Raw genomic sequence first — 18,339 nt, 5'->3', positions numbered from 1 at the left:
CTTTCATGCCATTTGTATCTTTGAGTTCAGTTGTTTGCCTTTGTGTGCCTCTTGATTCGATTAGCGTCTTCTAAGGGCACTCATCATAAATTATAGTCTTCTCTACCTGGTCAAAGTCTATTTCAGTAGACATTCTTCAGATCAACAATTATTCTTCGACAGAGCTTTGTAGCTTCTTCATGCTTCAGTGGTGCTCTTCATGATCATTATTTTGTTCATATCTTCTCGTACATTCTCTAGTTTGGAGGCTTTTGTAGTCCTTCACTAGTCCTTTCAGCATTCTTTCCATCTCTTTTTCGAGTAGGGTTTTTTCCCATGTGGTTTTCTTTATTTCTCCTCTTTACAAAGATTTGGTTGTGATAGAGTACCTCCTTAGGCCTTGTTATCGAGACCCAAATTTACTTTTAGGAGTAGCTTCTAGGTTTTTAGCTACTCCCTAAATTTATCTTAAGTGGGATTGTGAGAGTAATAAGGTGTTTTCTTATTAAATCTATTTTGTTTAAGATAAACTTTAGGCATATAATAATTAATTTTTTTATTAATTATTATCATGCAACCTACATTAGTTTCCTATTAAGGTTTTGATCTCCTTCACAAGGATGCATCTATTTTAGTAATTAACAATTTTTTAATGAATAGCAATTTATCTTTTGCACGTCAAGAATGTCTCCACTATTCTAGATCTATGAATTCAAGCCTCCATAGCTTTGCTTCTCTCTTTCTGTGGCAAGTGTTTGCATGTAGTGATTCTTGGGAGCTATGGGTTGAGCTTTCCTTAACTTCAACACATTCAAATACAAAATAACAAGTTTCACAAACAATTTGATTTACCTTAGACTCCATAAATCTTCTTGACTATAACTTTCAACTAAGTTGTTGATTTGGGTTCAGGGACAGATTTTGGGTTCAAAGTTCGGGTTGGTGGGTTCGGACCAAAAAAAAATCTCATTTGGGTTTGTGGGTGGGTTTGTGAGTGCAATACTAAGTCATTTCACTGTGTGAATATATGTTGATCATTGATCAATGCCAAATGTCAACAATAAACATTAAATACTCGCTCATTAATCTATCTTCATAATTGTAAAGCAAATCATTCATTGAATTACGAAATTGCAAAACATAGACCAGTTCAACAAATAACAAAGTTTGAAACATAATGATAAATGACAAACATTTAGTAGTTTATGAATGATCATAGTATCAAACGCCCTTTAAGGGTCAAATGGGTCATCAAAAAATGAGGGATCAATGGCTTCATTCTGGCTGGAACTATATCTAGGTCCTCATCATTTGAAACCAAACTGGTTCCACTAGTCCCAAATGTTGTTATATCATCCTCCTCCTCAACGTGAGAGATTAGACGAGTGAAATGTTTTTTATTAGGTTCCTTTTGGAGTTAAATTTAATAACAACTCTTTAAAGTTGTTATATTTCACATTTTGCACCCTACTACCCCGGGTCCTCCCAAGTTCACTATGGGTTCGCCAAGGTTCGCTCTAGCAAGGACCCAAGCAAACCCACTGTCCAAAATAAGGACCCTATCTAGACCCACAGAAAACCCAAATGCGAATCCAGATGAGCACAAAATCGGACCTAAATCTGAGCAGCAGGGGACGAATCCAATATTCCAAACTTTCAGTATTGAGGAATGTTAGCATAGAGGGATTTCGTCATCCAAGCCTTGCAAAATTATCTCCACAATTTTTCTAATTTCATCCAATACCCAAGCATGCTAAAAAGAGAGCACTTCATTCCTTTTTATACATTTTCTTTTGGGCTCACTCACTAATTTGATCAATTTGAGATATAAATATATATACATATAATTTATTTTTCCCTCTTATTTTCTCATGGCCCCTATTTTCTTGTGGTTCCCTGTTTTCTCACAGCTTCTATTTATCTTCAGCTCCCTATTTTCTCACGGCTCCTATTTACTTGTGACTCCTATTTTTCCATGAGTGATTTTTTTCTTAAATATTTGACCTTTAACTTTATCTCCAATATGTTATAAAATGAAGCGGAACTATTTAATTTAATATTTTCAACAAACTCCACATTATGCATTAGTAAAGTTTAAAAATTAAATTTAACTTTATAAGAGGCTTTATTAATGCATAATAAATTTTAGCAATTATAAATAAATGATCTTGTTGATATTGAGCAATTTACCATCAACATAACACTGCACCAAAAGTTTAAATATAGTCATAATGACTTACTACAAATAGTAAATATGTCCAAAACTCCCTCAAACCCCTTCAGTGTGGTCTGCAACTGAAATTGCATAGGCCAAATATCATCAAGATCAGTTAAAAGTCTTGGTTACCTCACGGGATCGTGGAGAAATAGGCTAACAACAACATAATACAAACAGTGCTACAAAAGGGGACATTACAAAAGTGATCAGACAGTCTTAGAAAGTTTTGGTATTACCTTTCAGAAGTTGTCATTGTGGTGCTCAAATTGGTATGGTTACTTGTAATTTGTCATTTCTAGCATTAATAAAAGTTGATGTAAGAATCCTTGACTAATCTAATCAGAAATTTAAACTCATGCTGAAGGAAATTTTGTCAAACAGTTGGTGTACACATGGTGTATTAAACTATGAGGCCATTGATAATAAACCGACTCTAATAATGTATGCCAATAGTCTAAGAAGATGTTTAATGCGGAAATCAGTAACGACAACAATGCTAGGAACAAAGATATCAATTATTATTGTTTACAACAGACTAACTGAAAGTATGGCAAGGACAGTGGAATGAGTTCAATACCATTACTTGCAACAGTTGATTGTAACCTTACAAAACAATAAATAATGAACCTGGAGATTGGTCGTTGAAGATTGTCCCTGTGACCTGTTATGATCAAAATATCGCAAGCTACACTGTTAGTCCACAACCCGAGGCCCTCTTTCTTCACGTGGAACATGTGATACTACTGCCGTGAGTGATCCAACCCTGTGACTCCTGCTGTGAATGGTGGAACTTCTGCACGTCTGTTAGCCTACACCCGAAAACTAAACTCTCCCTTACAAGCGGTCTTCATTGGTGAAAGGTGAGGATACCATGTATTGGCTGAGCATATGATTGACAGCCCAAACTATGGTTTACAACCCAATATTCTCCTTGCTCTGTTGTAGATTATCCAGCCGACTGCCACAGTGAAAGTCACGCACTCAGTCCATACCCACAGAATTTTGTTCTAATTGCTACCACTCTCTCTTAGCCAGCAATAACAGCTGTGCAAACAGTATGAAGGAAAATCGATACAGTTAGTTCCTATTCCACTGTATAATCTGATAAAATAACTTACTTCCAGTTCCTGAAATGCTGTTACTTTCTTCTTGCCGATTTCTACCTGAAACTGTACATTAACCCAAAATGAGGGGTTGGGGTTATTACAAGGTAATTGGTAAATACTTGCTTATTAATAACAGAGACCGAAAGGTCAATTTATACAAAAGGAAGAGACGATGTTTCCTTAGGAAACGATCGTAAAGAATAGAAACATTCTATTCCAGAGAAAGCAAAAAACGAAAGCAAACTAAAGCTAAAGATATTTACAAGATAACCATTAACTAATAATAGACGTCTTATCTATTATTGTAATACCCTCCCTTAATGGTTAATCTATCTAACACACCAAGCTGTCCTTTGAATTTGACAAACTTATCAGGACCAAGAGGCTTGGTGAGAATGTCTGCAGTCTGATCTGAGGTAGGAACATACTGCAGATCTATAGTCCCGTCTTCAACCAGCTGTCGTATGTAATGACAATGAACATCCACATGCTTGGTTCGTTCATGGAAGACTGGATTCCGTGCTAACTTGATAATGCCTTCGTTATCAACAAACAGAGTAGTCGGTCCTACTGGTGACATCTGCATATCCCCAAGCATCCGACGAAGCCAGACAGCTTCACATCCTGCCTTAACAGTCCCTCTATATTCAGCCTCCGTAGATGAGAGAGAAACTGCCTGCTGCTTCTTGCTGGTCCATGTGACTGCACCGGATCCCAAACTGAACACATATCCAGATGTTGACTTTTTATCATCAACAGAGCCTGCCCAATCTGAATCTGTGAACCCACTGAGTTTAGGATTAGAACTCTGAGAATACAGAAGTCCATAATCAGAAGTGCCCTTCACATAACGAAGCACACGCTTTGCTGCCATCCAATGATCAGCCTTAGGAGCTTTCATAAAGCGTGAAATATAGCTGACTGCAAAGCTGATATCAGGCCTAGTAGCAGATAGGTAGATGAGGCTGCCTACTAGTTGCCTATACGTAGTATCATCAACGGAAGGAGAATCAGACTTGGCTGATAACTTGAGACCTTTCTCCATAGGTGTAGATGCAGGTTTGCAATCCTGCATTCGAAATTTGTTTAACAAGGCTCTGGCATATTTGGACTGAGAGATGAATATACCAGAAGACTGTTGCCAAACTTCAACACCTAAGCAATAATGCATGAGCCCAAGGTCAGTCATATCAAAAGACTGGCATAAGTGTTGTTTGATTCCCTGAATCAAAGATGCCGAGTTGCCAGTGATGATCAGATCATCCACATAGATAACCAGAAGGATGATGTCACTATCAGTAGTCTTGATGTACAGATTTGAGTCTGAAGAACTCCTCTTGAAGCCTTGATCACTGAGGTACGTATCAATCTTGATGTACCATGCCCGAGGGGCTGCTTCAAACCATAGAGAGCTTTTACCAATCTGAGAACCTGATGGTCTTTACCAGCAACCTTGAAACCAGGAGGCTGCGTCATGTAGACCTCTTCATGGAGATCACCATTCAGGAAAGCACTCTTTACGTCCATCTGATGGACCTTCCAGCCAAACTGTGCTGCCATAGCTAGGACTAATCTGATGGTGCTCATCTTTGCAGTAGGAGCAAAGGTCTCCTCATAATCAATGCCCTGACGCTGAGAAAAGCCCTTTGCCACTAAACGAGCTTTGTACTTATCCAAAGTACCATCTGATTTGTATTTGATTTTGTAGACCCATTTGCAGCTAATGGGTTTCTTCCCTGGGGGAAGATCAGAAAGGACCCAAGTGTTGTTCTTCAGCAGGCTCTAGTGTTCAGATTGCATGGCATGTTCCCACTCTGGAATTCCTTTAGCCTCGGAATATGTTTGAGGTTCAAACACACTGTGAATGTTGGCCATAAGAGCAAAGTTAACAGAATGTATAGTTTTGCTCTTTTTTCGAGTAGTTCTCCCATCAATGAGCTCATCATCATGAAGATCAGCAAGTGTCTTAGCCCACCACTTAGGCCGGAGAGGAGAATGACCAACAGTAGTACTAGGAGATGCTTGATCAGCAGGATCCTGATCAGAAGAATTTGGATCAAACTCAAGTGAAGCATCTTCAAAACGAGGTGATCCTGCAGGAGAAGTCGGAGGTGGCTGTACAGGTATCACTGGCAGGACTGGAGCTGTAGGAGCTACTGGAGCCCTCCCATCAGGTGGACCTAATGGAAGCCGAACTCCCAAATCATGAACCTGCATAGGCTGGTCTGCTGGATCAGGAACAAGAGAAACAGGCATGAATGGTCCTCGCTGCTCATCAAAGACTACATCGCGGCTGTATATGAGACGAGATGTCTCAACATCAATAAGGCGGTAGGCTTTGTGAAGACTGCTATATCCAGCAAGCATCAGTTTCTGACTCTTGGCATCCAACTTGGTGCGTGAAGCATCAGGGATCCAAACAAAAGCAAGAGAGCCAAAAACCTTCAGGTGACTGATTCTGGGCTTGCGACCTGACCAGGCCTCTTCCGGAGTTTTACCTTTGACCGCCACTGTGGGTGACCGGTTCAACAGATAAACTGCAGTGTTAATTGCTTCTGCCCAAAAACGCTTCGGAACATGTCTGTGTTCGAGCATGGAACGAGCCATCTCGGTGATTGTCCTGTTTCGACGTTCAACTACACTATTTTGTTGTGGCGTGTGGGGTGTGGTGAACTGGCGTTGGATGCCATGTGTATCCAAAAAGCTGGAGAAAACATTAGAACAAAATTCCCCCCCATTGTCTGATCTAAGAGTAATAATAGATTTCCCAGACTCTTTTTCAACTAAGGGTTTAAACTTCTGAAATACAATAAATGCATCAGATTTCTTTTTAAGGAAATACACCCACATTTTTCTACTGAAATCATCTACAAACAACAGAAAATACTTGTACCCAAGAACAGAAGGAGTGGCCATAGGGCCGCAAATATCAGCATGAACAAGCTGAAGTACTTGAGAAGCTCGCCAAGAATCACCACTAGGGAAAGGTGTGCGATGTTGCTTCCCAGCCTGACATGCGTCACAAACTCCAAGGTGTTGGGTTTGAATCTCTGGCAAACCAAGAACAAGCTCATCCCGAGCAAGTTGTGAGAGATAATGCACATTTAAGTGCCCATATCGCTGAGGCCAAAGTGAGATGATGGAAGATCGCCGAGCAGCCATAGCTAAGTCCTGAGAATCACCAGAATCAGTAAGTCTGAAAAGACCATGATCCTCAAGACCAACTACAATAGTAGACTTAGTCGCCCGATCAGTGATGGTGCACTGATGTGAACTGAAGGTGACTGCCAAGTGTGGAGAATCTCGCAGCAATTGACTGACCGAGAGTAGATTTAGTTCCATCCCTGGAACGTAGTACACATCAAGGAATATGAGTTTCCTCCCAACAGACTGAATTTGAATGTTGCCTTTACCAACAACCGTGTACTCTTCTCCACCACCAAAGATAACAGAATCTGAATAAGGCTGGTAGTCAGTAAACCAGTCTCTGCGGTGAGTGAAATGTCGAGAGGCACCTGAATCAATGTACCAGGCAGATGACTGTACATGATCTACAGGTCTTTTAGCCATGAAGGCATAAAAGGCAGATTCCACCTGCTCAGTGTGCTCTGCACTATTCGCTTTGGGTTGCGAACCTGATTGCTTAGACTGGGCAGCTAAGCGTTTCCGACATGCAACCTTCATGTGACCATACTTGTGGCAATAGTTGCATTGAATGTTCTTCTTTTTGGTACCATCGGACGCTGGAGCAGAAGACTTCTGCTGAGATGGTTGCTGAAACTTGCCCTTATCCTTCTGAAAGGATTTCGCAGCAAAGGCTTGCTCAGTGGAGGTGGAACTGGAGCTGCTACCGAACTGTTGTTTCCACCGATCTTGCTGAAGTAGCAGGGTGCAGAGATCAGTGAACTTTAGATCAACACCAGTAGATGTGATGTTGAGAGTCTCGATAAAATGCTCATAGGAATTTGGTAAACTCCGAAGAGTGATTACCACAATATCCTCTTCCTCCATCTTGCGACCGATGGCAAGTAACTGATCACGGATTTCCTGAATCCGATTCAGGTGTGCCTGGAGCGAGGTGCGCTCATCCATGACAATAGAAAACAGAGTGTTTTTCAGAAAGAAGGCTCTGCTCTTGTCGGAAGTCTCATGAAGACCTTTTAGATGTGTCCAGATTTCGGCCGCTGTCTTGCCGGATGGAATCTGAGAAAGCTGGTCATCAGCTACGGAGAGTTTGAGAAGCATTACTGCCTCTCGATTGTTCAGATCCCATGTATCTTGATCAGGACCCGGAGAAGTCGGACGCTGCTTAACACCCAGAACAAGTTGATCGGTGTTTCGATATTCGAAGATTGCGATGATGCGCTGCTTCCAGGTTCCATAATTGCGACCATTGAATTTGGAATTATGCTCGAGTAGAATATTTGTCAGAGATGCCATGGCACGTTTTTCAATGAAAAACTATGAAAATCTATGAAGGCACGTTCTTCGAGGCAAAAATACGGAAGACCCAGAAAAATCAGAGAATGACCCAAAAGAGAGCTCGAAAAACCCAGAAGGAATCTACTGTCGTTTTTTGAATCCGCTGGCTCAAAAATCGAGGCACCCAGAAAAAACGGACAACCCAGTTGAGTTCTCGAAAAACCCACTAAGAATCTGCAAACAAAAAAAAATTTTGACCCCAAAAATTAGGGTTTCGAAAAAAAACGGCCCTAGCTGAAAAAAGATTGAAAAAACTTCAGATTTCTTGATGAAAAATGGTCGAATCTGCTTCCCAGAGCACGATGACAGACTAAGACGGCTAAGAGCATGAAGATTTGATACAGAAACATGCAGATTTTCACCCCAAAAACGCGAGTCTTCAAAAAATGGCCACGATTTCCACGCGATTTGTAGACCCGTAATTCGGGAATTTCTCCAAGCAGAAAAACCCTAGGTGGGTTTTGGAGAAATTTGCTGAAATAATTTTGAAAAAATTTAAACAAATAATTTCAAGAAGAAATTATAAATTTTTCCGAAAAAATTTAAGTATTTAGCTCTGATACCATATTACAAGGTAATTGGTAAATACTTGCTTATTAATAACAGAGACCGAAAGGTCAATTTATACAAAAGGAAGAGACGATGTTTCCTTAGGAAACGATCGTAAAGAATAGAAACATTCTATTCCAAAGAAAGCAAAAAACGAAAGCAAACTAAAGCTAAAGATATTTACAAGATAACCATTAACTAATAATAGACGTCTTATCTATTATTGTAATAGGGGTGACGTCCAACTTCCTCACACAACTCAAGGGGTTTCATCCTCAAAGTTACTAGTCAAATTAAAGCAACCGCCTGAAACAATCTTTTAATATTTATCATATTCATTGTGTTCATCCCAATGCAAAAAACTTCCTGTTATCACCTCGAAGTGTGGGGAGATACAAACATTCTAGCAATGTGGGATAGAGGACTATTTCGCCTTTTAGTCACTTAAGTCCCTTTGTCATAAAATGACAGAGACAATAAAGTACTTTATATTTCAAATTAATAATAAAGTGACTCCTGTGACTAGTTGGCATCCTAAATCATATGCCATTAGCCTATTTGGATGGGGAGATAGACCAACTAGGCACCCTTATAGCTAACGCAGGGAAAGGGACATTACAGTTGACTTCATACTCAGTCTTAATAAGTTTTGGCATTACTTTTCAGAAGCTTTTTGTGCAGAATTGATAGCTTTTATAGTATTACTTCTTAGTTTCTTTAAATTCTCATTCAAAAAAAATTGCAAAATCACAAAAAACACCAAAACTTTAAAAAATTACAAAATTGCTTGTCAAAGTGAGCTGGATCAAAAACAAAAAACCAGGGTGGTATTTTACAATATGAGAGTTATCTGATTGCATAGCCCGTATGTTATATAATCACTGCTCTTATTGCAATGGGAACAGATATCCATTATCATTGTCGTTTGAAATTAAACATCTCTGCCTACTAACATTAATCCATGCTTCCTAGATTACATCAATATCTTGCCTTCCTATGCTTCTCAATAAACAGTGAACATCACACTCTCACATTCCTATGTTTATTTCAATAACTTTTAATCTTTAATTAAAAATCATTGAAACGAATGTTTACTTGTATCCCTTTTATTCCTCTTCCCAAAAAAAGATCATTGCATCCCTTTAATACCATTTAAAGATCCCATTAAAATTTGAAAACAAAGAAAACTTCCCAACCAATAATTCCCTTCCATTCAATGTCTGTTGTTAACATTACATAAAATATTATTTACTTTGGTGTTATATTTTAATAAAGTAATGTTATATCTGCTAGGTATAAAAGGGGACTTGCCCATAGGCTAATTTATATTGTCAAAAAAGCTAGAGGGAAAATGAATTATTTAGTGTTTTTAATTGCTCATTTTCCTGCCAACTCTATAAAAAGAGGATTTTGACTCCCATTTGCATTGTTCAAGAATTGACACATATTGGAATGTTGACGGAGTGAACAATGTGTCCTAGTAAGAATTTATAACTGACAAAGACTCTCATCAAATCACTAGCTTTAGATATGAAAGATGGCACCTAGCTGATAGTGATTTAGCACATGAATCACCTTGTTATTCCATAGAGATTGGATCCCAAGAATTCAGAATAAACGAAATTTTCAAGGTTAACTGATAGCAAGTTATGGGGCTCCTCTTGCCAGTGTATTTTAGCAAGTGTTTGGTGGTGTTTTTGGTGTGATATTCAGTATTGTATCTCTCTTTTAGAAGTTGGCAATGGCTGGGTTTTTGTTATTAGATTATGGGTATTGAACTACAGAATTGGTAATTGCTTGTCAAGCCTATTTGCAGCACTTCCAAGGGTCTTTCCAATCATTTACCTAAAGGACCCATACTGATTTTCCAAGAGGTACAGATGTTGCAAGCATGGCATGAGGTTTAGGGAGGGTTAGTGCTGGGTTTTTTCAGCCATTTACTCCTCCATTTGAGATGCCTAGACCTTGTGATCTATTGAGGGAGTTTATATGTTGATAACATGGACTGATATTTGAGTTATAAATGTTTAAGGCCGCTGCTCCTGCATTTAAGTGCCTCTACTAGCAGCTTCTAACAGTGAAAGCATTTCAGTCCTCTAGTCAGGGTTCTTCCTATGGATGGATGACAGTTTCTGTAGAGTGGAGCAAGTATAGAGGAGTGATTTTGTTGGTATGATCAGACCCAAAGATTAGTGGAGTTTCCTTGTGAAGATTTAAGAATGTTTGTGTCCACAACAGTTTGCAGCCACTTGTGGCTAAAACTCTGAAGCCAAACCAGACCTGTATACTATAAAAAATGCCTATCCTCCAAGGTATTTAATAACATGAATTTGTAAAAATATCTTCATCATGTAAACGAGTATTTACCTTATGTGTTTTGTCCAAGGACCAAAAATATGAACAGAAGTTGAAATAAACATTGAAAATGAACAACATTGTTTTCAAGACAGTGAGAATTACTCTGCATTTTCATTGCTTGAATTATGTTGTGAAGATTACTCGGTAAAAAAAGATTATAGGGTGGTTGTTACAGTATCATCAGGAATAGTATTCATGCTTGATTGGTAAATTTCTCTTCAAACAATTTTTTTACCACAATGTCCTCTTTGATCTCCTAAAAAATAATATAGGATGGTTGTTACAGGATCACAAGCAATAGTATGCATGCCTGATTAGTAATTTTTTCTTGGAACAAATTCTTTAGAATGATATCATCTTTGATCTACATCAGCTCAAGCTAGGGCTCTTAAAGAGTAGGATAAAATTCCAGCAAAAAGTTGTTTACTCAAGTAATATTTGTAGTTGCAATACAAGGAAAGCACAAAGCACTTCAAAATGGTCAATAAACTCTTCCTCATGTTGGTAGTCAATAATTTAAATAACCAGAACCATGTATACTTTTTAAAGCATGTTAGGATGGTCATTTGGAATGGGCTGATTGTTTTATTCAAATTTCTTTTTTCACTTATATCAGGATTTGCGTTCTTGATTTATATTCATACAATATACCATGGTATTCGAGTGATCAAGTTATTGTGGGTATTGCAGAAAGCTGACAACTTTTTTATTATTATTGGAAGTAGAGGCACAGATTAGGAGCATTTTTTACAAGTAAATTGTACTATAAAGGTGTGCTAATATGCTAGATACTTAAAATATGAGCACAAAGATTCCCAATTTAAATATAAAGTTCCATTATAAAATCAAGTGTTTTAACTCGAAGAATATTATGGTCAAGAGACTTGAAATGAAATATGCTAACGTGCCTAATATTGAAGATTTTTGGGCTGATTGTGTTCCTGATTGAAGCCTAGAGAAGGATAAAGGAAATGTAGAGATCTAATCTTCAAGCAATAGGATCTAATCTTTGACACTAGTCAATTGGGAAATTAAAGATGATATTTGCAAATATTGGATAGGCAAAAAGTCATAATGGAAAGAACCTCGATATGGTGTGCACCAACATGTGGGCCTTGGACTTTCAAATTTTGTAGAGTTGGTCATCCTTTTAAATGGTGCATGCCAACATAAAGACCATGCAACTTTTAGGATTTGAACTTTATGGTATCACTTACATAGGAATGTTTCATTTAATTAGGAAATAAATTTCCACACATTAGCTGATCTCCCTTGCTTCTTTGTCATTTGATCTCCAATCTTCACCTCACCAGATGTGTTCAAAAGGCCTTTTTGTTAGTCATGCAAAGACATGGATGACAGAAAGACAAAAGAGGAAAATTGAAGACTTACAATTAAAGAAACAACACGAATTTAGCTTGAAAAGTGTCAATCCAAGAAACAATCCAAACGGATCTACTAGAGAGCATATTGAGGATCATCTAAACCTATCCTTTGTGTGCCTCATAAATACCCATGTTACAAATCTAAATCACAACACCCTCCCAAAGCCCAATCCAAGGGGCACTTGCAACTGTTCTAGATGAAACAAATGCAGCTTTTCTCCATGCGGCTCCTAACATATAGGTACAAGACGTGGTCTAAATGCATAATCAAAGTCCCTAAGAGCAATTAGAAGTTGTTTGATATCCCCAATTGGCTAACACACAATCATAAGAATCTTCTGATTAGATCTGAGAAGACTGAGAATGCCCTCACTCCTGAGAAGGAAAGAAAATAGCAACATGAGACAATGCAGCCATTTGTTAAAAGCAAATCTATGGAACGACTACCATAAAGCTCCCAATGGCTCTTGAACCTTACTCCTACCCTTGCAAACTCAGTCCAAACTCATACATTCAAAGGATTACTGATCCAACTCATGCAAATGATGGATACAGGGATCTCCATTGCAAAACAGTGCAACCATAACTCATACTTGTTGTCATTCTTAATATATCTTAGTTCCGGACATTTCTGGATTAATACTGTCAGTGGCACATTTGTTAGACTATAATACATAGCCATTCTGAGATTATGACACTAAAACTGTTTTGTCGCAGTTTTTGTATTTTGTTGACTGTCTTGACACACTCCAAGAATTACATTGATGAGATTTTATGGCTTTTTGTGATAGGGAATCTTGTTCCTTATAATTAATACAGTCTTTCTTTTTTATCAATAAAACAAGCATATATATTTTTATTTAGTTCCAGACTTAGTTGCATTTGAATCTAAAACGGACCCTGCTCGACAAGAATTAAGAATCAGAAAGCCTTAAACCTCCTTGATTGTAGCCTTCACGGGAACTCCAAGAACAGCTGCTCCATGAACCCATGCATCCCGCAAGACCTACCAGAAAAATGACAATTAGTTGCATCAAAGATAACAAGGGAAAAGGAGGGCCAGTACCAGAGAGCTTAATAATTGCATGTAATACTAAAATTAAATGCATCGAAGAGAGAAAGACTTCCAAGTTTCAACAGTTAACACTGCTAGGTGTCATGCAGCTACATAATAATTTCTAGGCTAAGGCTGTGTCAGTCAAGCTACCTTATACATCATCCATAAAATAACGTGGAAATTCAAGCCTCATAAATACTTCATTGAATAAGTTTTATGCTATATGTCTCAGTTCACCATCAATCAACAACTAATGTAACAAAAAATAGCTTTCATCCAAAGTTATTCTTATTTTGAATTTGATTTAATTGGTTATACTTTTTTAGCTCTTTCTATTTTTCACAAGGGAAGTCCTGTTAGTATGAACAAGTGTAAAACATTCCCCTAAATAAAGAGTATTGAAAGAAAAAAAGTACATTATGAGAGTAATAGAAAATTTATCAGGAATCTAAAGCAGAATAATAGACATTAAATATAATAATAATAAAATACATTTCTTATTTCAATCAAATACGTCATTCTAATATAAGAGTTTAATCTCCTACATTATAGGAAACTCCCAAGAACAACTTTCCCAAATATATTGAGTTGTTTTAACAACACAATGCTTTAGTACCACTAATACAATAACCTATGTAACAAACTATAAAAACCTAGGAAATTATTATTTTTGGCATCCTATGCTGCAAAATTTCCAACACCACCTGCCCCCCCCCCCCCCCCCCCGCGAAAAAAAAAAAAAATGCATCATTCTCCAAATGGGGATAGTGGACCAACAATACTTGATAACCACGATCAGAAGTTCATCGTAAGTATGAGTAGGGGTATACTCATCTACTTGTGACAAACACATCTACCCTTTAATCCATGGATAGGCACAAACACACTTACCCACTGAACTAAGGATATGTTCATGTTTGGATAGGGACAAGCACATCTATCAAAGATCAAGGTTATGAACAAAGACACACACTTGATAACAACAACTATGATTCGGGACACACACATCTAGTCATAATCACCCACTCTTATGATTGAAGACAAAAATATCCATACGCAAATACAAACTTTTGATTTGAATTGAAAATTATATTACTACACACTAGTAGCCAACTCAAAAAGCAATTTTTCATTATCATTTGTAGCCAATGCCTTAACTATATTTAACGTGTCATCAAGGAGATTCTTGACACACAGAATGCAATCCATAATAATGTGTCCCTTCTTGCAATAGAATCAAAAAATTCCATTCTTGAAAAAGCGATGCTCCTTTCATGTAGAACTAAATTTGGATGAATGGTTAGGCCTATTTTTTTCCATACATTGTAGTTTCCTCTATAGTCAAGTCAATTTTCTTATCTTCTTCATCAATCAAACTAGATATTATTTCTTCTATGGTAGTATTTTCTTTTTAATGTGAAAACAATGTTTCCATAAATAGAAGGCATGCTATTTAACAAAATAGCTTTTAAACCATCATCTACATTACCATTTATTTTAGTTAGTTGATTCAATAGGGAGCAAAGCTTATTGATATGTTGAACAATGTTATCACCTTCCATCATTTTTAGCCCAAACAATTTCTACTGTGAACTCATATTTGAACTTGTTGCTTTTGATCCAAATAAAGCATTCAAACTACCCCACACTTCCTTGAGGTCTTTATTAAGTCAATATGGTGGAGGTATGCATTCAATGGTCCAAGACAAATCAAAGCTATTTCTCTTTGATCTTTTGCAAATTGAATCTAGAACCTTGCTAAAAATAGTAAAGAAACCAAAGGCACTAAAACATTCTAATACACTCTATTAATGGTCATTCTATCAACTACATCAAGTTTCTCCTAAATTTGACTAACTTTTCTGAACTAAAATACTTGGAGACCATATCTGTAGTCTGGTCCTTAGTGGGGACATACTACAATATCAACGATCCATCTTCAACAACCTCATGGATGAAATGACAATGAAGCTCAATATGTTTTGTTTGCTCATGGAAGACTAGATTTTTTGCTAACTCCAAAAATCCCTAAGCATCACATAACAAGGGAGTATGTTGATGTTTGGTAGCTTCTGTCAAATAAACACATCTATAAGTAAATGAGATAAAATTGAAATATAAATATATTAGAGAAATTAATATAATAATATATATGTATGTATATAAAGGATTAAATATATTATTATATTAATTATCTAATTAATGAATAGACATGTCCCATGAAGTGACATGTCTATTCATTTCCTATTCTCACTATAAATCTACGAGGTGTTGCCTTTGGAACACACATACCAAAACAACGTAGTGCTCAGTACATTTGCAGCAAATCTCGAAAACTTAACATGGTATCACAACAAACTACAAATGTACTTATAAATAAGAGATAGTGAGAAAGATGTATCATAAGATGCGTAAAACAATATCGTTCTCTATTATAAAGTACTCTTATCAAATTGGTACAATATCATAGGAATGAACTGGGGTGCTTGAGGAAGACAGCTCATGAAGATTCATGCAACATGAGGAACACTCCTATAGAGAATACAATTTTATGAAAAGGAACATGATGTGTTTGACGAAATCCCCCCGAAAGGAACGACTCTGAATTCATTAGTCTTGTCAGATTTTGAAACATGATTGTGCACTATGTAGTGTCGAGAACCCAACGAACCTAGTGAATGATGAGAATCTTGGCTCGACCGTAATTAGAAAAGGTCAAAACAAGAGAAGGGAATGAACCCAAAATCTTCTAGGTGCTATTGCAGATATTTGTACAAATTATTTACCAGTTGTATTTCCATAAATGGAAGGGATTAAGTTTCGATTGATTATTGTATTACAAAGGCTACCTGGACTGCACACAATCAAAGCGCATGAGGGATGATGATTTTACATGGTCTGTACGTGGTCAAATCGCACCATAGCCCAATGCCTAGGGAATAAGGCATTGAATGGCTCATGTGAAATATAGAGACAATTACGATATGACTTATATAAACCGATGAACTCCAATAAACATGGATTAACAAAATAACCAGTCGAGAATAACAACCAAGAAAAATTACAGTCATTGGAAGGAGGAAAAATCATAAATTTCTATGCTGAGGATATAAAAGAAGAAATTATGGCAACATATTATCGAGGATAGAATTTAATCAGACTTCCAATCTATAAGTCAAAGGCAATAGCCATAGACAAGAAAGGTAGAATATGGAGAGCACAAAGATTGTTATTCTGACAATTAACTCATGAAATATATGGCATGGCATCCACACTATCAAAAGGGTTGTTCTGAAACAATCTGAAGAGTGTGGGTACATATTTAGATATTAGTGAATTCCATCGCCAACAAGGATCAAAACTCTTAGACGTACTGCACATGGGGTCAAACCCAAACAAAATATCATTGCAAAATCCAAAAAAAATCAATGATGCGTAAAGTGGTAAAGAATAGACGCATGAGTGGAAAATGAAGACTAGTCACTTATAAGACACATGGATATCAAGAGCCCACATATAACAAATGTTAAAGGTGATGTACACTTTACATTTTCATTAGGTCATTAAGTAACTAAAGTCACCACCATGAAGTGAGGTAAGAAGATAAGTTTACTTCTTTAAGTTGTGATTTACTTTGATAGATAAGTTAATATTAAGAAAAATGTAGATATTATCCAATGTTTAGAATTTGCTTCTTCACAATTTGATAAATCAGTGTTCATTTAAATATATTTTATATATATACACTATAAGTATAAGAGATAAGAAGCTATATTAATTAAGATTACAATTTATTTGTATAAAATATTAATATTATTTAAGAACATTGAGTAGAATCAATGAATTAAGGATAGAATCAAATTTCTAATGTTCTTGTAATAATAATATTGAGAATAATTTTTATACATAATTTTTATTATTCTATAAGACCTATATGCCTTGATCTTTTCCTCCGAGAATGTTCTTGTGGGAAAAGCAAATAGATATCACATTCAGAGGGAGTCTGACACTTCTTCAATGGAAACTTTGGATGAGGAGCTCAGAAGATCGAGATTCAAAAGGAGCCTAACATTTCGTTAGAGGCAACCTTGAAAAAGAGGGAGCAAATAGAGGATATGATCTATTCAACCTTTGGTGATCTTGATCATATTGATTCAAAGGGAGTATACCATGTTGAGATGGATTCTCCAATGATCAATAAATTGTAGCAGCCATGAGGACTATGGTTCATGAATATACCTCGTGGCTATGTGATTTTAATGGGCCTACCCTTGTGTACATAATTAGGAAGTGACAACTTCCAAATGATGTCACTTGTATTAGTTGGCGATCTTTTACAATAACTTGTATTATGAGATCAAGCAAATTGAATATATGGTGAATGACTTGCATCTCAACATTTTGGGAGGCCATTACTCAAAGAGTATTTGATGACTATCATTGATATTTTGGGAGGCCAATACTCTTGATATCAAATGAGATATCAAAACCTTTCGAGTATTTTATAACAAACGAATTTTCATAACAAATTTTAAACTCCTAATAATCTGATTTAATAAGTAACTGATTCCATTTCACTTGACAATGACTTCTACCAACTGATTATAACTAAACAGAAACTCTTTCCAATCTTTCTTTCATGTTCAGCTAATTTAACGAGAAACAAAAAGAAATATATATGTATTGCTAACAATTTATCTATTTCTAACTAATAACATATTCAACTGAAAATAAAGTAACCAACTTTCCTTAACTAAATTATATCAACTGAAATGCTTATTCAAAAAAAAAGTAAATGTTTACTCTATCTAGAAATTAAAATGTCTAATTATTCTTCTAAGGGTTAAAAGTATAAGTGTAAAAGAAACATACAATAATAACGAAAGAATCCCTTTATCTTGTTGTCCAAGCCTTGGCATTGGTGAGAGGAGAACCATTGACATAGGCTTAACCTCCCAACCACGGACCATTACTTATCCCGACACATCCTAACTTAATAGAACAGCACTCCCTACCTCGGGATCGGGCTTGGGATGTTCATGAGCCCAGCCATCTGAGCAATCAGGTGGTTTGAGTGTCCCAACAGTTATTCTCCAAAATAACTGAAGCATCTGGACAAACATAAAAAAGATCACATGTTCGGTACATCTGCCCATTTCTACCCTTGCCAAGGATTTCAAAGTTGGGTCGCAAACCCGATCTCCA

At 36.8% G+C, this 18,339-nt stretch overlaps 1 protein-coding gene across 2 annotated transcripts in view; it reads right to left on the bottom strand.

The window, feature by feature from the left end:
* Positions 1-18,339, bottom strand: part of ISPD (Nucleotide-diphospho-sugar transferases superfamily protein) — a 224,407-nt gene that overhangs the window by 111,436 nt on the left and 94,632 nt on the right. For both annotated transcript variants that reach the window (XM_089820899.1, XM_089820900.1), the window contains exon 8: positions 13,015-13,083. In XM_089820899.1, coding sequence (XP_089677025.1) covers positions 13,015-13,083 — 69 coding nt within the window. The remainder of the gene's footprint in view (positions 1-13,014; positions 13,084-18,339) is intronic.

Source organism: Cupressus sempervirens, chromosome 3 (genome assembly GCF_028749045.1).
Source record: "Cupressus sempervirens isolate cs-2001-9-10 chromosome 3, ASM2874904v1, whole genome shotgun sequence".
Taxonomy (NCBI): Eukaryota; Viridiplantae; Streptophyta; class Pinopsida; order Cupressales; family Cupressaceae; genus Cupressus; species Cupressus sempervirens.
The sequence above is the reverse complement of the archived record's forward strand: the minus strand, read 5'-3'. Positions and strand labels throughout refer to the sequence as shown.